Source organism: Olea europaea, chromosome 7 (genome assembly GCF_002742605.1).
Source record: "Olea europaea var. sylvestris chromosome 7, O_europaea_v1, whole genome shotgun sequence".
Lineage (NCBI taxonomy): Eukaryota > Viridiplantae > Streptophyta > Magnoliopsida > Lamiales > Oleaceae > Olea > Olea europaea.
This window is the reverse complement of record NC_036243.1, coordinates 7,907,686-7,931,340: the sequence shown is the minus strand read 5'-3', so window position 1 is coordinate 7,931,340 and position 23,655 is coordinate 7,907,686. Positions and strand designations below refer to the sequence as shown.

The 23,655-nt window shown below is 35.9% G+C and overlaps 1 protein-coding gene across 2 annotated transcripts; it reads left to right on the top strand.

Annotated features, from left to right (window-relative positions):
* Positions 1-6,469: 6,469 nt before the first annotated feature.
* LOC111396875 (protein ENHANCED DISEASE RESISTANCE 2-like) lies at positions 6,470-22,745 on the top strand. Of its 2 annotated transcripts, none has more exons than XM_023023467.1 (20): positions 6,470-7,011; positions 8,075-8,146; positions 8,243-8,296; positions 8,393-8,508; positions 9,105-9,226; positions 9,318-9,364; positions 9,629-9,729; positions 17,879-17,974; positions 18,048-18,112; positions 18,195-18,266; positions 18,886-19,032; positions 19,125-19,408; positions 19,921-19,984; positions 20,088-20,263; positions 20,969-21,070; positions 21,151-21,201; positions 21,283-21,426; positions 21,517-21,612; positions 21,750-21,851; positions 22,426-22,745. In XM_023023467.1, the coding sequence occupies exons 1-20, from the start codon at positions 6,859-6,861 to the stop codon at positions 22,528-22,530; spliced, it is 2,169 nt and encodes a 722-aa protein (XP_022879235.1). In that variant the 5' UTR covers positions 6,470-6,858; the 3' UTR covers positions 22,531-22,745. The 2 variants fall into 2 exon arrangements, with proteins under 2 accessions (XP_022879235.1, XP_022879234.1); XM_023023466.1 differs by having other exon boundaries at positions 6,471-7,011; positions 8,072-8,146.
* Positions 22,746-23,655: the final 910 nt, after the last annotated feature.

Genomic DNA, 23,655 nt, shown 5'->3' with positions numbered 1-23,655 from the left:
TCATTATCATTTAAATTAAGAATGTCATTTAAGGTTATAAAAAGTTACCAATAAAAGTTGATATACATGTAGCAAAATCATTTTTCATTATTTGATATATCTGATGTCTTGAATATGACAAAATAGCTGATAAATTTTTTAATGTATAGTCTTTTGATCTTATTCATTATTGTCAACATGCCATATTATAAGAGCATTTCCAAAGCATCCTATAGATTATAATCTAAGTGAATATTGATATTTATGAATAGGTAATCAAGTCTATAATTGATTTAAAATAAATTGTATCTACAATTTTAGCTACTCTAAAACAAAAATATAAAATAAAGAAGGAGTGAAAAATCGAGAGCTGTAAAAAATAAAAACATAAAAAAATCAAATTAATTGTTAAGTTAGCATGTCTTAAGAGCCTTTAAATCCAGACAGAGCTCTATACAATATCTATTTTGTTCTTTTTCTGCCACGCTTAACTTGACAGAATCCGTGTGATCTTTTAGATTCAATGGTAGTTTATTTTGTAGGATTGTACTACATTCTTTTGCCAGCATTGCCGTTTCATAATTCACCAACTTTCTTTTGTTTGAAAATATGTCTTTCATGAACTTAGCATAACTAGGTATTTGAGCTGACACATCAGTAAATGGTATGTTCATATAAAGTTTCTTGAACACATTCAAAAAATTTAGCAAACTGAACTGCTTGCTAGCTTATATTGTGTCGTCTCTGTGAAAATGGGATCGAAGGCACATCTGCTTTGACACAAACGATTGCCTTAAAATGTGGATTGTCAGAATTCTTTTCTTGATTTACTTTTGTTCGTTGTTCGGACCAATCAACTTGCTCCTCATCTGTGGTAGACACTTTTTCACTAGCATTAGCATGCCTTATAACATGAATCTTTGGCTGCTGAACTCCACTGTGAGTAATGTATGGCCTTTACTTGTTCTTTAGAATTTGTTTCTGTGTTGCTTGATAATGTACCTTGAGTTCTACCAGATAATACAATTTCTATATGCCCCACCTAATTTTCCTCATTATTTGGCGGTGCAATGTGTGTGTCGATACTTGTTGTATACTATTATCAACTCGTTAATCTTGACTTTTTTTCTCATGATGTTGTTGGAAAACCCAACAATTGTCCTTGATGCTTTCATCCTTGTCCTTTATTGTTTCTCCATGAAAAATTTAGATGATTTCTCCACTCCAAATTATTCGTGTTATAGTAGGTCTATTTTATCGTCTCTCTAAATTTAAGTGCATAAATTCCCTCTTTGGAATAAGATGAATAAGTAGAGGCTATAGGTAGGTCTAGGCATGGATCGGGTTGAGTTGATTTCTATATATCCGATATTTATCAATAAACAATACACCAAAATGAAAATTAAGGCCACAATCTAAATTTGTAGTTTACAACAATCAATTCTTCTCCTCACCTTTTTTTTTTTTTTTTGGAATTTGGAGTTTTGTTTAAAAAAAAAAAAGTTTAGATGGTAAACAAATTATCTGAGAAAGAATTATGTTTGTGTTTTTATTATTTGTTATTTAGGTTTAAAAATATGAATTTTAAAATAAAAAAGTGTTTTAGCGGGTTGTGTTCGTTAATTGATATGTTGGTTGCTTAAACGGTAATCAATCTGACCTGATTTTTTTATGGTTAAAATTAATCAAACCAAATCGATTTCTTAATTCAAACTAGACTCAATTTGGTTTGTTCAATTTTTCGATTTTTTTGCTCACCCCTAACTATAAGACAATTGTACCAAAGTGATTAGCCCTATTGGCTTCACAAATTGGATTATGTTTGTGCACCATGTGCCCTATATGAGTAACGTTGTCCATTTTCATTTTTAAAACCTCCATTTGAGCTAATAATACTGATACAACATCAACACTGTGAACTCTTGTTTTTTCTCGATACTTCTTTATCCTTCTTTTGGGGTGAAATCAATGGAAGGACGAGGAAAAAATGGTGTCCTTGGGACAAAGTGAGTCGACCTGTGATGGAGGAAGGGATTGGGATACGTAAGTTTGAAGATGTTCAACGGGCTTTACACATGAAGTTTGCTTGGTGTTTTTTAGCTTCAGATTCATTGTGGACAAGGTTTTTCAGAGCAAAGTTTTCTAAAAAGGGGATCTTGGATATGGATAATCTTAGCGATACTGGGACTCGTTTCTGGAGGTTAGCGAGAAACTGTCTGCCAGAGGTTATTGAACATAGTCAGTGGAAGATAAGGGATGGCTCTCGCTCTTTCTGGTTTGACAAATGGATGGACGAGGGCCCTCTTTGTGCACAAGTAACGCAGGTTGTAGAACCAACGACGAAAATTAATGAAATTTGTTTAGAAAATGGATGGGATATGGTTCGGCTGAGAGAACTTGTTGGCGACACACTGGCTAATGAAGTTGTATCTCAGGTTGGAACTCGAAGAAGGGGAACAGATTTGCTGATTTGGAAACCACATAAACAGGGCTTATTTACTGCAAAATCAGCTTGGGAGGTGGTGAGGGTGTGAGCTGCTCAAGTTGAATGGGTGACCTGTATATGGAACAACGCCTTGCCTAAGCGTGTCTCTGTGCTCATGTGGAAAGCTCTTAATAGGAGTTTAAGTGTTAATGAACGCATTAAGTCAGTCGGTATTAGCCTTGCATCAAAATGTGATTATTGCTCTACAGGTCATGAGGAAAATACATCTCATGCTCTAAGCTCTGGAGACTTTGAGGACAGGGTGTGGAAGAAAGTGGGAACATTGGTTGGTGTGCGCTGGAGGGCAAGTCAAAATTGGATGGAAAGAATCAATTTACAGTGGACACGAGCGAAAAGATCATCAAAGGTGGGATGTTTGATTGGTTTGCTCCCAAGTTTAATTACTTGGAGGCTCTGGACAAGACGATGCAAAGCAAAGATGGAGGGTAAGATTGAACCAGTTGAGGATGTGGTTTTATCTATGAAATTCTGGTTACAACAGGTTTCTCTTAATCTGTTAAATGTCAAAGTGCTAACTAGTCATGATACTATGTGCTTCGAATGTTGGAGATACCTCAAGCACCCGTTAGAATGAAGCATATTCGAGTGGTTTCATGGAAAAAACCTCATCATAATCGAGTGAAACTCAATGTGGATGGCAGCAGTCTTGGGAATCCTGGACAAATCGATGGAGGAAGAGTGATTAGAAATGAAAAAGGTGAATTGATTTCAGCTTTTAGTACCTATTTTGGTGAGGGGACCAACAATGAAGTTGAACTGAAAGCACTCATCGAATGTTTAAAACTATGTCGTGAGTTTGGTGTAAACCATATCGATATTGAGTGTGACTCAGAGTTGGTGGTGTCATGGACTTCTTCTCTGAGGTGCTCTTTGTGGTATCTATTGGACTTTTGGGATAATTTTTTGAATTTATTACAGCAATTTGATTATCAGGCGGCACATCAATGGAGAGAAGGGAACTAAGTGACAGATTGTTTAGCTGGATTGGGAGCAAAAGGCCTGTCAGAATGTTTTAATACTTGGATTGAGCTGCTAAGGCTTGCTCGAGGGTTACTTCGTTTGGATATGATGGGGGTGGCGTATTGGAGGAAGTGAGATGTTGATTGAGGTTAGGGCAGTGGTGTCTTTTGAGTCTACATGCTTTGTTATTTGATTGGTATAGTGTCAATTGTTCGAGTGTGTAAACATGGTATTCCTCCGCCACAAGTGAGAGCTTATTAATAAAGTATTTAAAAAAAAAAGGCAATATAGCTGAAGTTTATGTCATTCTCTCATACAATTATATGCTTCTCAAATATTCATCGTTGTAATTGAACTATTTGACGTAGCATCAACTGCTGATCGGTTAGTAGGCAACAAACTAGTATATGCTTCCTTAGTAACTCTTTTTCATGCCTCGTGAAAGCTTTCGAAGACCAATTGATTGGAGATAGATATATTGTGTATTAGCTTGAAAACTTTAGAAGGTGGAAAATACTTGTATGTGAATTTTTGCACCATATCGTTCCACGAAATGATGGTCCCAACAGTTAGAGAATATAGCAATTCTTGTGCGGTATACATAAATGTGTCTAAGAATAGTGCATTTCATTGGCTTCCACTGAAACTTGGTCGTATAAAAAAATCCTTCACAAGTTTATAAATTACAAAACATACTCATGTGGATTCTCATCCACTTTGCCAAAAAATCGAATTTGATCACGATACTGAATGGTCCAGTTGGAATATAAAATTTGCCTGCCCAAAATGTGGATATATGATGATGGATTGAGTGTGAACCACAGGTGGGATCATGAAATCCCCTGCTAACATGTCTCTCATTTACCATCTCCTATTCCAATCCTCAACCCATATTCTTTAGTTTAGTTTGTGTATAAATTGACAGCTGATAATCCAATTATACTCAACTATCTCTCCCACTATAAGTGTCTATATTTTTAACACGACCCAAAATATCCTTATTTCGAATTCAAATACTTAGAACTGCATTTAGTTACATGATTATCTATTTTAATTGCATAAATCATAAAGAATTACTCCTAGCAATTATTGAACTTTATATTAATTATCATAATGTGTTGATCCTATTTCGAACATCCCAAAAACAAAATAAGTCATTGATTATTTAAATAGAATTCAAACATTTAAATAAGAATAATAATATAATATCAATTAATCACACAAATCGTACTAAAAGAAATGGTCTTTGAACTAAAATGGTATAACAATGGTTTACATCTTGTCCCAACACTTAACAAGTTCAGCCTAGCATGCTAATGATAAAATTACAATAAAACATATAGACATGGGCGGACCCACATGGGGTCATTTGACCCCACAATTTTTTATTTTTAAAAGAAAATAGTGTTTTGACCCTTTTATGACATATTTTGACACACTCATTACATAATGTCAAATAAAGTTGAAATATTGCATTCTTAATACCATTTTACAGTGCTCATGATCTAGTTTTTCGTTTGTTAATGTCGTGTGAAATGATTAAACATAGCAAAACTTACTCGCATCAAAGTAGACAGTTCCAAACTAATATTTAAATAATATGCTAACTTTTAAAATTCGTCGATGATCGTATACTATTTGAATTCACAAATCGCCTACATCATCTAGAAGCGCCAAACGGATATTGAAAATAGTTAAATATGTGTCAAACATCGCCTTAAAAGAGGCATCTAACTCGTTTTTCTTCAAAAAATTTCAATTATTTCATTAACTGTTATTATTTTTGTACGATAAATTTTTCAATGTAACTTACATCATTTTATTAGGAAATTTTACATGGCATATAACATCAAAAATTTTAGGATCGTTACGAATTATATGTAATTTGAATTATTTTCAAATTACTTTTGCATTAAATTTATATTTCATTTATTTCCTAAATTAAATGTGAATTTTATTTTAATCCATTTACTTTTTACATTTGATTCGATTTATTTAAGGTCAGCTCAACATCTGTCAACAAAATGATAAACAAAACTATACAATTAGCAAGATTCATAAAATAATATTGATAGCGGTATAATTATTTTCATTAATATTATATTATTATTTTTTAAAAATACGCTTTAAATTTTGACCTCACAACACAAAAATTCTGAATCTCCCCCAGCATATAAATATTCTCCTCCCAAAAAATATGTTTGCAAAAAGAAGAATTAGAATCAATTTCACCTCAAATTCCCCCAACAAGTCTTCAATTGATTCCACCAAAATATGAACGAAACCAGAAAGAAAACAAAACATTTTCCCTGTAATAACAACATCGTCTTGCTCTCTACATCTTCAAAAATCAAATCAACCTTTCAATTGCTGCAAGTGTCGTGCTATCTGAAAGTACAACTTTTGCTCATATGTACTTTGATCCTCAATCTCATTCCTTTGGTCACCTCAAGTTCCTCGTAATTGCAATCCAAGCCCTGCTCTTCTAATTTGTACCAAGTCGGTCCCCATTGCACATTATTTTTACCTGATTTTCATTTTTCTTTCTCCTAAAATACGTATAACATCGAGTTTTATGTAAACAAACAATGTTTACGCGACATTAAGCAATGATTCCCCAAAAGTACCATATACATCCATATTTTAGAAAGGTAAAATAAGTGTAGAAAATATACGTATCATTCATCCTACGTCCCCACATTCAACATTTGCAAAAATGTTTGAGTGCTTTGTTGACTACAATCACGCTTAACTATTTTATCACTAGTGGCATAGAAAGGCAAAGAAAAAAGGCTAAAAATTATAATTGATGGGGTCGAATTTATTTGTTCAATATGTAATAATTTTCTTTGGTAAATTAATTTAAACCATTTGTTTAATAATGTTAAAAAAATGACAGGCCCCCGATATAACCTTAAAAAAAAAAAAAAAAAAATCAAACGTAGGTCAATGGTTAAGAATACCATAAAATGAAATAAAATAAAATAAAATAAAAATGTGGCAAGTTCGTAAAATCGAAGGATTTGCCAACCAACTGCCTATAAACAATAGCATCAGTTGTATTCAAAGCGGAGGAAGAGGGAACAAAGAATATAAATAGGAAAAGAGAGAAAATATATACAAGAAGATACATATTATTCATTAGCAGTTTGGCAGGAAATCCAGAAAAACCTGGCATTCTGCTTTTGTTCTCTGATTCCCTTTTGTGGAATCAGAGGATCAATCATCATAATCACTTCTCATCTCCCCACAATTTTGATTTGTTTTCTTTAATTATATACCTAGCATTCTTGAACTATTCTTGAAATGGGATTTTGAAAAAAAAAAAAAAAAGGAAAGAAAGAAAGAAAAGAAAAAGGAAACAAATCAGAAAAGTGGGATTTTTCTTTCTTTTCTTGGGAGTTCTTGGTAAAATGGGAATGGTAGAAATTGAGGGGAAGATGCAGGGGTGGCTCTATCTGATCCGATTCAACCGTTTTGGGATGCAATACTCACGTAAAAGATATTTCATTCTTGAAGACAATTGCCTCAAGAGCTTCAAATCAATTCCCACGTCTGAGACAGAGGTACATCTTGTATTTTCCTATGTTGTACTTCCATACAAACATGCATGTGTATCTATATATATGCATTTGTTAATTTCTGCATGTATGATGTATATGTTAATTTCTGTATTTTCATCGATTTATGTTTTATTGCTATGAATATAACCAGTTTGGCGAATATGATTTTTGGTAGAGACCCTGTTTTATGAAAATATAAAATTGAATTGCCTTTTTTAAGTTGAAATTGTAATATACGAATTTTGGATGTTCTTTACTGAGGGTAAGAAACATGTTCGTGGTGTTTTATGAATGTTGGCTTCTTCTTTTTGTTGATTTTTGGTTTTAGCATTTAATTGACTGTGTTTTTACTTTTTATGCTTCATAATTATGTCTCATTGAATTTGTTTTTATTTATTGCCTTTAATTCTTTTGTAATGATGAATGTAGTGTTATAATGTATTCTTCCTCATTTCATTTGAGGTTTTATAACTTTTATTTATTTTCTTCTAACTCCCTCTGATAAAGCAAGTTGTATAAAATCCATTTTGATATATGGTTTTATGTTAGGCAGATATTCGATTAAAATATTGTATCCGAAGTTTGATTAGCAATCGCAACCTAAAACCTCCATCTAAAGAAGAGATTACAAATTTTCTCCCACACTTCCATGCTTTAGGATTTCATTTTTGAAAGACAATAAATATATTTTCACGCCTGCAAAGTCTTTGGAAGGAACATGGATGATTACATGTTTAATTTACAATCCAAAATTTTCTATTATTCCGGCATTGAATGTCTGGTATTGTTTGTGCTTCAAAAAGTTAAGTAGAATTTCCTTTTTTGTGCTTAATTTAAACCTCCATGAATTTCAGTAATAACTCGTAAAATATTCTTGAAAGAACTACATTTATCTGACTAATGTGTAATTGCAAAATCTCAACATCCGTTCAGTCCCCAATTGAGGAGTTCTATGACGTAGTTGAGATCTAACTTGGAAGGTGTGATTACTATATATGATGACGTGAAACTTTATTATGATCCTGACCAATTTGTGATATTTGTCGACCCATTCTTCTGTCAGGAGCCTGTGAGAAGTGCAATAATAGACTCCTGTATTCGGGTTACAGATAATGGAAGAGAGAGTCATCACAGAAAAGTATGTCACTTGAAATTACTTTGCTTCCACTTGATAAATAAACAAAAACTGAAAGCTCTACTTCTGCACGTGTATGATTTTTCTTTTCACCTGCAGGTGTTTTTCATTTTCTCCTTGTATAATACTTCTAATCATAATGATCAACTGAAGGTATGTATTCTTTTTCTGTTGATTCTCAAAGAATTTATGCTGATGCATGACTGTTGTCACCTGTATGATGACCTTGTACTCTTTTCAAATTTATAGTTGGGGGCAATCAGTTCGGAAGAAGCTGCTAGGTGGATCCGTTTTTTACAGGATGCTGCACTTAATCCTGTTAAAAACTTAAAAGCTTCTTCAAAAAGGAAGTGGCAACCTTTTAGGTAAGTGGTAACCTTCCTTTGCTTGCCGTAAATCCTTGCCGTGATATTCTTTCAAAGATAAAAATTTTCAAAAAACTGAATGTTAGGACTTTATTTAGATGTGTGATGTCTAATTCTGACATTATTCCCAAAGCCTATATAGATATCTTGCGAGGTTGAAATTCATCGTATCTAACTGTTATTTATGAGCGGTTATCTCAGTTTAAATCTTATTGAAGATGATTACACACTTGGATGTTTGATCCTGTCAATTGAAGTTAACTTATGCTTATCAGACTAAATTGAACTTAACAACTTCTTTCGTATAATCCACTAAATAAGCCGTACTCATTTTGAGGGATGCTGAGTGTCTCTGCTTAACCATTTTTACTTTTGTTCCCCTTTACCACATTCGTGTGTGGTTTCACTGCATGAAGTCCAACTACCTTCATTCGGTTTCATTTTTTTTTTTTTCCCTCTTTCCATTCCTTTTTCTTCTAGCTTCTTTAGCTTTTTACTCTGCGTGTGTATCGGGTGGAGGGGTTGTGATCCCTGGTTTTACATGTTTGTATACATTGTTCCACTGACTATAACTTAATTTATCATCGTACTTACAGCTTGAGTGTTTCAAAGGGAATGGCGAACAAAAGGTTGACTTATGCATCTTCTCTGCAAGTGGATGCGATGACATCCGACGTAATTGCACCTTCACCTTGGAAAATATTTGGTTGTCGAAATGGTAAGAAGGCACTTTTAAGTACTTACAGGTGGAAATTGACCTTTGTTATTCAGAGATTACAGTTGATGGTTGCATTTTGCCACCTCTTCAGGATTAAGGCTCTTCAAAGAAGCGAAAGACAGAGATTCTAATGGGAGGGTGGATTTCTCTTTAGGCCTATTATCATTGAGTAATGTTATTCATCATTATAATGATGAAACATCGGTGATGTGGCAACATATTATCTCTCACATTTCTCTCTCTCTCTCTCATAAAAATTGAACTTCCCAATCCCATTATTTCACGTAAACTGCCACAATGTTCCATCATCGTAATGATAAATAGCATTATTCATTATCATTAATCCTTTAAGTTAACTACATATTTTTTCTTCTTGACATATTTTTGAATGGTTATTCTCAGCATTGGGGCGATCACCCAGCAATAATGGCAGTTGGTGTCATCGATGGAACATCAGAAGCTGTTTTCCATACCGTTATGTCACTCGGACCCTCGAGAACAGAGTAAACATTTTTGGAATTTCTCCCTTTTGGCAAACCTATTAATAAGCATGTTGTTTTTATGTTCCTAAGGAACACATAAGTGATACATAAATATTTATTTTTGTTAATGACAGTTTTAGCATTTGCTCGGAGATTTAGGGAAATTAATAAAAAGCTCTAAATCTTTTAACTTCTATCATCTAGTCTAACTTTTTAACGCTTTCACTTTTAAGAAACAAGAGAGTTGGAGTTCTCGCATTCAAATTTTTTAAAAAATTAATTGATGTAGCATAACATAGACATAGAAGCAATCACATGGAAGGAAAAGAAAGGGGAGTAGAAACCAGATAAAAGAAAGAGAAAGAAGTAGGAGAAGAAGAGAAGAGGAGGAGGGGCGGTGGAAAAGGGGAGAATGCCTGCAACACTCCAATTTTCATTTCATTTCCATCAATCCGTCCCTTTCCTATGCAAAGGCTGTATACATATATATAATATACAAAACAAAGAGACTGGGCTTGGGTCAGCCCAAAACACTATACAAGCCCAAAGCAAAATAAAATAGGCCTGGGCCAATACAAAAACATAATACAAGCCCAAATAAAATACTAAACTAAATAGTCCAAAGTAGATATCCTCATCAACTCTTCCGGGGTAAAAGAAAACTCGACTCTGTCGAGAGAATAACTCACAAAAGGCTGCAATCAGTTGTCCAACCATAAGCTGATGGTTGAACAAACCTCTTCCGACGTCCATATACATGTGTGATAGGTGATCTAGGCAATGGGAGATCATGCTGACTCCTATAAAGCTCCAACAAGTCAGGATCAAGCTTCTAGAGTGTCTCTCTAGAGATTCATGTACAATCTGAGTCAGGTCAGCCTACCTAACGAATAAGAAAGTGCTGAATTTCTCCATCATTAGTCAACATAATCTGTTCATTTAAAATAGCATCAATCTTTTCTTTGGGTATTGTGATATGGGGTGTTAAAGTAGGGTAGCAATCGGTTCAGGTTGGAGGTCAACAAATGGAGGTAGAAAAGGATCGTTGGAGGGTTTAAAATGGCCTTTATAAGCAACTAAATCCTCAATATTGAAAGTAGAGTGGTAGCCAAAATGTGATGGACGATGAATGAAATACGCATTTGGACTAACACGTTTTAAAATTTTAAAACGACCAGCGCTGCGGGCTTGTAATTTGGAAGCAGATCTAGATGGACGCCGTTCCGGTGTAATTCAAATTATCACATAATCCCTAATATTAAATTCAACATGTCGTTTATGCAAATCAGCTCGAAGCTTATGTGATGCATTATTTGCTTCTAGTTGTTTATTGATCTCAATATGCAAGTCATGAAGATGTCGTACAAAAGCCTCAGCTGACACAGACACCTTAGCATGTGGGGACATAGGGATAATGTCTAAAGGCTTCCTGGATTTATAACCATGAACAATTTCAAAAGGACTCATGTCTAAAGACCGATTCACAGAACTGTTGTATGCAATTTGGGCTATTGGGAGGATTAAATCCCAGTTCCTCAGATTTTCCTGAACTAGATGCCTTAAGAGGTTACCAAGACTGCGATTAACAGCTTTAGTTTGACCATCGGTCTGAGGATGATATCCAATAGAAAATTTCAACTTAGTACCAACCATGTGCCATAAGGTTCTCCAGAAGTGACTAGTGAACCATACATCCCCATCTGACACAATGGTCTTAGGAAGGCCATACAATTTAACAATCTCATTAAAGTACAGTCTAGCAACCTTAAACGCATCTGAAGTCTTGCTGCAAGGGATAAAGTGGGTCATTTTTAAGAAATGATTCACTATAACATAAATAGAATCATGTTTCTTTGGAGTATGTGGGAGTCCTAGTACAAAATCCATACTGACGTCTTGTCAAGGACAACTAGGGACGGGAAGAGGTGTGTAAAGACTAGTGTTTTGTCTCTTCTATTTGGCCAACTGACAGGTGTTACAAGCACTAACTATCTTATTTACATCTGTCTTCAAATGAGGCTAATAATGAAGTTTAACCTCTTCGATTGTCTTATCATGTCCAAAATGCCCAGCCAAGCCTCCTGCACGACTTTCCCAAACTATAAAGTCTTGTACTGAAATCCGAGGGATGCACAATTTATTGGACCTAAAAAGATCAGTAGCATCCAATTGTCTACTTTGCAACGCAAGGAAAATGTCCTTAAAATTCGGACATGACTCATAATCTTCTTTGAGTCGTTCAAAACCTATGACCTTGACACTCATATTGATTAAAAGTGAAATGTGGTGGCTTAAAGCATCCACCGCTTGATTTTCACTACCCATTTTATGCTTCAAAATAAAAGAGTAGGCCTGCAAATACTCGATCCAACGACCATGCCTAGCATTCAACCTCTTTTGGGAATTAAGGTAGCGAAGTGCCTCATGGTCCGAATAAAGAACAAATTCCTGAGGCAACAAGTAATGACGCCAATAGCGTAAAGCTTGTACGACTGCATACAACTCCTTTTCATAATTCGAGTATCGTCGTTTGGCATCATTTAATTTCTCACTGAAATAAGCAATAGGGTGGCGCTCTTGGCTCAAAACTCCACCTATCCCTACCCCAGAGGCATTACAATCTCCTTAAAGTACAGTCTAGCAACCTTAAACACATCTGAAGTCTTGCTGCAAGGGATAAAGTGGGTCATTTTCGAGAAATGATTCACTATAACATAAATAGAATCATGTTTCTTTGGAGTATGTGGGAGTTCTAGTACAAAATTCATACTGACGTCTTGTCAAGGACAACTAGGGACGGGAAGAGGTGTGTAAAGACCAGTGTTTTGTCTCTTCTATTTGGCCAACTGACAGATGTTACAAGCACTAACTATCTTATCTACATCTGTCTTCAAATGAGGCTAGTAATGACGTTTAACCTCTTCGATTGTCTTATCACGTCCAAAATGCCCAGCCAAGCCTCCCGCATGACTTTCCCAAACTAAAAAGTCTTGTACTGAAGTCCGAGGGATGCACAATTTATTGGACCTAAAAAGATCAGTAGCATCCAATTGTCTACTTTCCAACGCAAGGAAAATGTTCTTAAAATCGGGACATGACTCATAATCTTTTTTGAGTCGTTCAAAACCTATGACCTTGACACTTATATTGATTAAAAGTGAAATGCGGTGGCTTAAAGCATCTGCCGCTTGATTTTCACTGCCCATTTTATGCTTCAAAATAAAAGAGTAGGCCTACAAATATTCGATCCAACGACCATGTCTGGCATTCAACCTCTTTTGGGAATTAAGGTAGCGAAGTGCCTCATGGTCCGAATAAAGAACAAATTCCTGGGGCAACAAGTAATGACGCCAATAGCGTAAAGCTTGTACGACTGCATACAACTCCTTGTCATAATTCGAGTATCGTCGTTTGGCATCATTTAATTTCTCACTGAAATAAGCAATAGGGTGGCGCTCTTGGCTCAAAACTTCACCTATCCCTACCCCAGAGGCATTACATTTTACCTCAAAAACTTTGGAAAAATCAGGAAGTCGCATGACTGGAGCTTCTGTCATTCGCCTTTTAACCAACTTAAATGCTTTGGCCGCTTCGTGCGACCAGTAAAATTTCCCTCTTTTCATGCACTCTGTAATAAGAGCCATGATTGTGCTAAACCCTTTAATGAAACGACGATAAAAGGTAGCTAAACCATGAAAACTCCGAATGTTATGTATAGTCTTGGGCTCAGGCCAATCAACAATGACCTGAATCTTTCCAGGGTCAGCAGACACTTCTGTCGCGGAGACAATAAAACCTAGAAAGACAACTATATCTGTGAAGAAAGAACATTTCTTTACATTAACATATAGGCTTGTAGCGCGAAAAGTAGAACAAACCTGTGTGAGATGATCTCTATTTTGTTCCCTAATTTTACTGTACACGGGAATGTTATCAAAGTAGACAACGAGGAATTTACCCATGAATGGTCGCAAAGCTTGTGTCATTTGGTTAGCCCAAAAGGCATGACTAACCACTCATAAAGACCATCATTCGTTTTAAAGGCAGTCTTCCATTCGTCATCCAGGCGAATCCTAATTTGGTGGTACCCACTCTTTAAATCAATCTTAGAAAATATCATGACACCAACCATCATGTCCAACATATCATCAAGCCTAGGGATTGGAAAACGGTACTTTACTATGATCTTATTGATGGCACGACTATCAACACACATTCTCCAAGAATCATCTTTCTTAGGAGTCAAAAGGGCGGGAACCGCACAAGGACTTAGACTCTCACGAATAAATCCTTTGTGAAGGAGCTCCTCTACTTGCCTTTGAAGCTTAGCATGCTCAGTAGGATTCATTCTACAATGAGGTAAATTTGGAAGAGAAGATCCAGGGACAAGATCTATAGCATGTTAAATGTCCCATAAAGAGGGCAATAGATCAGGGAGGTCTTCAGGAAAGACATCTCGAATCTCTTGAAAAACTGACTGGACCTTATCAGGGGTCAATATTGGAGATTCCGATGGAACTTCCATGACGACCACGACAAACACAACAGAATCCTCTTTGAGTGTACGCTTAAATTCTGTAGGGCTAATCATATGTAACTCTTTCCGCTCCACAATTTTCTTGGTTTGTTTTGAATTAACAGGTTTTGGCGGTAAAGGATTAAGGTGAATCTTCTTCCCATTGAACACAAAGGAACATGAATTTGACCGACCATGGATAGTGACATCTAAATCGAACAACCAGGGTCAACCAAGAATGACGTCGCACCATATATGATCTTTGTATTCAAGAAACTGGATAGAAACCAAACAATGCTCGTTTACGGCACTAGAAGAAGTGTCAACCCAAGAGACGCTATAAGGTTGAGGGTGTGGGACTGGCTGTAATCCAAGACGGGACACCGTGGCCACAGAAACTGCATTAATGCAGCTACCACTATCCACAATAATTTTAAAACCCTTGTTATTGATCTTGATATAAGTGTGAAAAATGGCGTGACGACACTAGTCATCAGCATCTTTAGGGTAAGCGAGGGTACAGCGTACAACACTTAGCCGCAAGGTGTCAAGGACAGAGGTCACAGAACCTAGATCTACAGGGAAGGTTCGGATGCAACCTAATAAGGTATCCTCAATATCATCTAAATCATCAAACTATTCAAACTTAGGTTCATAGACTTGATCTTCTAATGACTCACATTCTACATCTTTACGTTCCTCAATGACTAAAGCTCGACTAGAATATCTAGATGCGATATGACCAAAGCCTTTACAACTGAAGCACTGCAGGCGAGAAGAAGTTTTTGAAATTTCGGGAGCTTTACCCTTATTTTCCAACACAGGGGAAACATTATATGGGGGAGGCCCTAGGAGGGACTTAACAGGTGGAGGTGGCACGGATGAGACGGAAGGACGATTGTCAACACGCCTTGCATATGGAGTCTTAGTAACTAACTCATAATCTTGGACTAAAGAATAAGCATGATCAAGGGTAGTGACACCTTGAAGTATAAGCTCACGCCTAAGATCATCTTTTAGGCCCTGTCTAAACCTACTCAAAGTCATTGTCTCATCCTTAACGACATGACATCGCATTCGAAATTCATCAAATTGAGTAACACAGTCAGTCACTGGTCGATTTCCCTGTGTAAGGATATTCCATTGGTCCAACAAGTTGCCCTTGTAAGATTGGGGCAAATACTTCTCTTGAAGGCGACGCTTTATTTTCTCCCAACTTTCAACTGGAGGTGCATGATGCTTCTCAAGGAGATCCTCAACACTTTTCCAGAAAGGTTTGGCGGTGACAGTTAATTTCAGACTGGCAAATTGGACACGTCGATCATTTAAGACTTCATACCATGCCAAGAAACGATCCATGTCTCTAATCCACTGAGTAAAAACTCTAGGATCTAAGCAACCATCAAAAGTAGGAGCGTCTAATTTGATGTTTCTAAAGTAACGCTCATCATGGCGTGGAGGAGAATGATTATCGCGACGGTCATGGCCTCGTTTTGGCTCACGGCCCTGATCTTCATTCCTTTGATCATGTCGAGAATGTTGTCGACCACCTGGTCGACAATAATAGTGAACATTATGAGACGCTTCAGAGTTATCAGCGTCAGTCGAATGAGGGATTTGTTCAAAATTGTCCAACCTTGCAGCTAGGTCTCTACTCTCTTCACGAGTAGCAGCCATCTCAGTTTGGACAGCCGCTATTTGAGTCTGTAAATGTTGCTGGCTAGTGACAAGCTGAGCTAATTGTCTAGTGAGTACATCAAACTGTGAGAGGTCCATGGTGAATGTACTAGAACTAGGTGTGACTAGACGATCACTACGCAACTGCATGCAATGTAATACCAGCTAAATGACTTGCGATGGAGAAATCAATGAACAACAAGTATAAGTAACGAAAAATAGTAACTTGAGCATTTAAACTAAAGGTTTGGGATTAATTAAGTCCAAATACGACAAGCTAATACTGCTGATAGTTGTAAAATAACAAAGCAATGGTCAAATTACCAGTCAAAATATAATCACGTAAAATAAGTGGGATAAAAGTGAGGTTTAACAAGGGTTCAATCATGTAATTTTAGGCAAAGTAATGTAATAGCAGAACAATAATTAATTGATGCGATTTTAAATTAACAGTAATATAGACCAAATATAAATAAAAACAGTAACTTCCCTTTTTGTTCGTTGAAGTAACTGGGTCGATCAACAGGAAAAGAAGAGGGACCTGTAAAACAATGTTAGAAAAGACAATTATTTTTTTTTCGCTTTTTTTTTTTTCACTTTCTCTTTTCTATCCTTTTTTTTTTTAAACTTACAAAATCAAATAAATAAACTTACTACAAATCAAGACCCAAACACTAATGGAGCCCCAAAACACACACTACCCATTTAATATAAGCCCAATAGTAATATATGACCTAACACACACCAAGCCCAAAGTAAAATCAGAGGATTCACGCAAGCTAAAATGGGAAATCGAGGGCTGGCGATGGAATTTGCATTGATTGTGACGGGCGACAGTATTGTGAGGGTGATCGACGGTCGGCGTCCCTGATGGTCATGAGTGGAGGTGGCGATCGTTAGGTGGGTGCTTCAGGTTGTCGCGAGCGGTCCAAGTTCGAAAAGAAATTGGTTCAATTTCTAGTTGCTGTACTTTCAGATGGGTTGGTTTATGGTTTGTTGGGTAACTTGTATGAGTTCGAGTAGGGGTGTTAGTTGATGTTGGGCTGGTGAAGTTCGTGGGCAGCTCGATGATGCAATGGGCTACTGACGAAGGAGGCAGAGTTGGTGACTAGTTTTTGTAACAGCGGGTTTGGAGTTGCTTTGGTGTATATGTATGTAATGGATGAAGATGCTGGAAGTTGCAGGGGGCTGTGTTTATATGCGTGTATGGTTACTAGGTTTTGTAGCAAGGGATGAAGTTTGAAGATGGTGGTGCTAGGATATGCAGGTTATGGGATGCAGAAAAATGATCGACTCCAGGTTGGACTCTGATACCAAGTTGATGTAGCATAACATAGACATAGAAGCAGTCACATGGAAGGAAAAGAGAGGGGAGTAGAAACCAAATAAAAGAAAGAGAAAGAAATAGGAGAAGAAGAGAGGAGGAGGAGGGGCGGTGGAAAAGGGGAGAATGCCTGCAACACTCCAATTTTCATTTCATTTCCATCAATCCGTCCCTTTCCCATGCAAAGGCTGCATACATATATATAATATACAAAACAAAGAGACTAGGCTTGGACCAGCCCAAAACACTATGCAAGCCCAAAGCAAAATAAAAAGGGCCTAGGTCAATACAAAAACATAATACAAGCCCAATAAAATACTAAACTAAATAGTTCAAAGTAGATGTCCTCATCATTAATCCTCTCAGGCGATTATTTGAAGTGAAGGCAATCGATATTTGTCGTGCTATAATGATCCAGCAATAAACTTAGTCCATTTGGTAGGATTGGACAAAATAACAAACGAGATTTTGGCTTATTTTTCTTCCCTAATATTGTCTTTTACTATCGAATCCTCCTTATCAAACATGCCATCACGGATTTCCAACCTTTTGAATACTGGAAATTGGTGCATTAGGATAAATGCACTGAGTTTTCCCGAAATCAATCATTTCTTATTCTTTTGGAGGTTAACCATTCAAGTGTTCTTATGCAGATGGGATTTTTGTTTCTATAGAGGCTGTGTGGTCGAGCACCTTGATGGCCACACGGATATAATTCACATCCAATTATACAACCATTGGCTACCATGGTAAGAGGCTCACAATTTCTACTTGAACCCATTTTATAATCATGCTATTATTGAACACCTTTCTGTTTTTCAGGGCAATGAAAAGAAGAGACTTGCTGCTTCGACGTTATTGGAGAAGAGAAGATGATGGAACATATGGTGCTTTTTAACTGAGAATTTTGAAATGAATGTGTAATTGTTACCAAATAATCAAATTTTCTCATGCAACGTTTTGCTGCAGTAATCCTCTATCATTCCGTGTTCCACAAAAAGTGTCCTCCTCAACATGGATATGTTCGTGGTTACGTTAAAAGTAATGTATGCTTAGATTTGGAAAATTTTAATGCCTTATTTTCTATCATTAATGTCAGCAGGCTTAAGCTCTTTTGTTTAGTTTTCTATTATTTTGACCTATATGCTGCATTTCATTTTTCTTCTGCTAGTGAGAAATAGAAGAACAAATGTTCCTATTTTTTGTATTACTGTGAAATATAGGAGATATCATGCATATTGAAAAAAATATTTAACCACAATTTTGCTCTATCGGTATGCACTTGCTCGACAAACTCAAGGTTATGACAACCAAACCAGTTTACTTATTGTGAAACATTTGGTTACTCAAATGTATCAAGAAAACCATATCAATGTGTCTGCTAATGATTGTCAGCATAACCAATTTTTGGGGTACAACTAGGATTTGTATCCTCGACTTTTGATCAAAGGGTCGCATTAATTTATATGGAAAACTCAAACTTCTCTATGTTTAATATCTTCTTCAAGGGACAAAGAAAAGATAGCAAAATCTCATAATTTTAAATCAATTTATTCCTCTATTGAAGTTCACTCATTTAATGCCATGAAGGGTTGAAATACCTGGGAAATATGTTTTTTTGTTGTGAAATATATTTTTCTTTACATCTTTAATTAAACAGGTGGTGGATTTGTGATAAGTCCTGTGAAACAAGGTAAAGAGTGTGTTGTAAAACACATGCTGGCTGTTGATTGGAGAATCTGGAAATCCTACCTAATGAAAGCATCTGCAAGAACTATAACTATCAATTTTCTTGAGAGAGTTGGAGGTAAAAATACTCGTTACTTTTCAATTAAAGCTTTCCAGGCTTTTCGAACCAAATCTCACTAAAATGGATGGAATCCTTTTTGCATATTGCAGCATTAAGAGAGTTTTTCGGAGCAAATAGCGAAAATAATTGCCATGAATTTTTATCGGGAGAGATAACAAGAGAAATCGGGGTGCCTCATTGTGAAAAGGAGGATATCAAAACTGAAATTGACTTGATGGGGATGGAGAGTGTAACAGAAGATGAGCCACGGCCTTCAAATCTTATGGGACTGAATGATGCAGTTGATGAATTTTTCGATGTTCCTGAACCATCCGATGATGAACGATCCCAGAATGAGTGGCCTTTGATCATGAGTCCAGAATTATGTTATATGGTATTTTCTGTTGTCATATTTTTACTTTAAATCGTATTTTTCGTACTATTTCTTGCATTGAAGCATGTCCCATCTTATTCTTAAGTTTTTCTTTTTCAGAAATTCACTTTCTTGATAAATTTAATGATGACCACACTGTGGGTTTCTATTCTGAATGTTGTGATTAAAATATATATATGAAATGTGGAGAAACGAAACTGATTGGTAAGTAATTAGGATGCTTAGAGCTTTATTAACATGATGTAATTGCTGGATTGGTTTTTGAGTTTGATAATGATCCACTGAAAGCAAGGATACTCATCACATAATCACTTTTATGTTTAATCTGATGTCCGTTATATTATGTTATTATTTAGCAAATTTTACCTACGGTCACTCATTTAAATGTTGGAAATCAAAGCAATCTACTACTTTTGATGCTCCGATGCTGCATCTCATCTCAACTGGCATTCTGCGGTACATGAATGAACTTCACTGCTTCTGACACTAAGCTTTCACCCTGAGATATGCAGGATAAGTACCAGCCTAAATTGCCATCCGCTGCCAATTTCATGAAAAAATTACATCATCTTGCAGGTTGGCCACGTTAGGATGATTGCAACTATGATCAATAGATGCGAAGGTATACTTCAAACAAATTTAAATTGGGAATGACTCGAATTTTTTGTAATTTTTGCAGTCCAAAAAAAGGGTTACTCAGACTTGCAAGATATATCTTCGGAAGACAGCACATCATGCAGTTATGGAGCCACACTTCCAAAAGATCCAAGTTTGAATATCCCTTGTAGCTGGGCAGCTGCTGATCCATCCTCATTTTTAATCCGTGGTGATAATTATTTAGAAGATCGTCAAAAGGTTGCAGTTTGATTTCTTTCTTTTACTTGGTAAAAAGTGCTCACTTAAAAAATGTCAGCTGAAAAATAAATTATTATGAATATTTGTCATTTCTAATGACATCAAGTCACTTTTATGAAAGAAGCTCTCATTCATTTGAATGATGAGATCTCAGTAAACAGGTTAAAAGAGCAGGGGTAAACTTAAACAAACGTGGTCAATTGTGGTTGTTGAGCATCTAGTTGCTTTGAATCTTCCAGAACATTTCGAAATGATCCGAATAGAGCAGTAAAAGCAAAATTTATGTAGCCAACCCCAGATTTTTATAAAAAGCAGGCTTAGTTTGATTTCTTCAATGTGCATGACTTACTGGGATATACTTTTGAGTAAGAAAAGAAAGATCAAAATGGATGACTCCACAAAAATAAATTTCTTGAGGCTGCAACCTCCAAACTGCAGGATTTATCGAGGGAGAGACCGTTAGAAAAGAGGAGTTCACCGCTTTTTGATTTCGGAAGGGATTTTCTGTTATTATCTATTACATTTACAGATAAAAAGGAATGTGTTTCCATGAATAAACCAATGATAAAAAGGAATGAACTGCTACCAATGTGTTTCATTCTCTTCTGAGAATTATACGTGCAATTTATTTTGTATAATCTGCTCATTTTACAATGAAATCGTTATTTCAATTTCTAATTCTGGAAAATTGTTTTGTTTAATCAGATCAAAGCAAAAGGTACTTTGATGCAAATGGTTGCTGCAGATTGGATAAGATCTGACAGGCGTGAAGATGATCTTGCAAGTCGCCCTGGAGGCATCGTTCAGGTTTGCTATATCATTTCTAAATTTTTTTTATGATTGTGAATTGAATTAGTTAAAAACAGTATATCTGCAAACACACACAGAAATATGCAGCTCAAGGAGGACCGGAGTTCTTTTTTGTCATTAACATTCAGGTAACTCTAAATCTTTTATTAAGTTCCATCTCCAGTTCATTTAGAATTTAGTGTGTGATTGATGTTTGGCTACTGAATCAGGTTCCAGGAACAACTCCACATAATCTTGCCCTATATTACATGCTAACAACTCCCTTGGAAGAAACGCCTTTGTTAGAACGCTTTGTCAATGGAGACGATGCTTTTAGGAACTCAAGGTTTAAGCTTATTCCATACATTTCAAAGGTAGTTGGGCATACGGAATTTAAAGATTTACCCCTTTTTCCATATTAATCTCTTCAAACTTTAAACAATTTAAGTCGCTGATGTTCATAGGGATCTTGGATAGTAAAGCAGAGCGTCGGAAAGAAAGCTGGTTTGGTAGGTCAAGCACTCGAAGTCCATTATTTTCGAGGAAACAACTACTTGGAGGTAAAACTCAAAGATTATGTGGTTTTCGAGTTTTTACTTCACATGCTCTCACTGAAAAAGTGAAAACGCAGAGAAATTCTAGTTACTAGAGTAAAATTCTTCACGTCTTACCCTTTACACTGCATTTGGATTTTCAGCTTGATATTGACGTTGGATCATCCACAGTAGCGAGAGGCGTAGTTAGCCTGGTTCTTGGATACCTTACCAATCTTGTCATAGAAATGGCATTTCTAATACAGGTAAAACATCATCATCCTGAGGTGATAATTTCTCAAAGGATTCTCAGTGTCCATAATTGGAGTATGGAGCAGACCAGTTTACATCAATCTCCATCTAATTCAAATTGTTTCTGCTAATTATTTAACCGTTGTACACCTTTCATTTAGGCAGTTGCTTTGGATCTTTTAGTAGATCCAGCAATGAATCAAAGGGAGTGGCAGAAAAGGGTTTGCACCTTAATTTTTATTGAGAACAAGGCTTTTGTTTGTAGTTTATACTCCCTAAAAATAAGGGAAATAGCGAATGAAAGTGTATGACATTGGAGTCAAAGAATTCATAGGTACTTGCCAATCATGTTTTAAGTTGCTTTAGATCTTTTACTAGATCTAATAATGAACTTAAAAGATTAAATGGTTCGAAAATGATTCTTTAACTGATCCCAAATTTATCGAAAGGCTTAGTTGGCCGATTAAACTTCCTAAAAACCACGAATTTAACGAATGGAAGTGCATGACTTTTGAGTCGAAGAATTCATAGATACCTACGAACCATATTTCTGCTTTTTTCGGTTTGAGATTTGGGCTGAATTTGCAGGGTAACATAGAGGAAGAACTGCCGGAATTTCTGCTCGGAACGTGTCGGCTTAATCATCTAGATGCCTCAAAGGCAGTTTCTGCTGATTCCATTGGAATTAGTTAGACAAATTGTAAAGTGCAGTCTAGTATACATATGAAGAGAAAGATGGAATGAGAAGTAATCTCAAATTGGTTCATGTAGGAGTTTATTCTCACAAGTGATGCTTGTAATTACTGCTTATTCTATTGATCATAACATGTATATCCTATTCCTTAAGAGTTAATTGTAGAATGATGGAAAATAAGCATAAAAAGATGATCGCCATTTCGGTTGGACTGCAAATGTTGATTTCACACGTTTGACGTCATTTGTTAGTAACATTCACCAGCATGGTAGCCATTTGTCACATATTGTCCTTCGCACACGTTTGGCAAAGCTCATCATAAGTACAATTACTTGCACGTAGATGGCATCTTGACCGAACAAAATCTACGTGTGTTTGTGGTAATCTTGCAAGGCTACTCGTGACATGACGATCTATGTGGATTTCGATTCATTCATTTATTTATTTTGTAATAAGAATAAAAAATAGTTAAGTCCCAAGTAGTCCCTAACATCGACTAGCTGAACTTGCCTTTTCATTGTCCAACTATTACATGCAACTTGAGAATGGGCTTGGGGTCTATTTGCAAATGGGCTTTGGACTGAAGTAAATCCAACAACCTACTTGCATAAGAGTCTCTTCAATTTCTATTTTATTATTCATCAAAACAGTGTGTATTTACGTAGAACCAAAACATGCTTTGTGGTTGTCACATTACATGTTAGTCACAACTCAAACTAATGCAAATATTAATTAATTTCAAACTAGTGGAAAATAAAGAATTGAATTGATGTTAAAAAAAATAAAAATAAAATCGCAGAGAAGAATGGTTTTCAACTAATACCTAGTAGTGATCTCAAATTGACTTGTATATATTATTTTTCACGTCCCCGTCACCTTAATTATATAATAAGAAATAAATTAGAGTATTAAATTATCTAAACCACGTAGCATAATCACAAAATTCAATTCACCATATTTTGCGATCCAACTCACATGTTACGGGACAACAAGTCGTAAGATTGAAAATAATTACATATAAAATATTGAATTAATTTTAGGAGAGACGATATCTTAAAGATTTTAAGATCCATAGAAGTATTTTGTACTAATTTTTTCGAACAATTTACACAGAAATACACAGT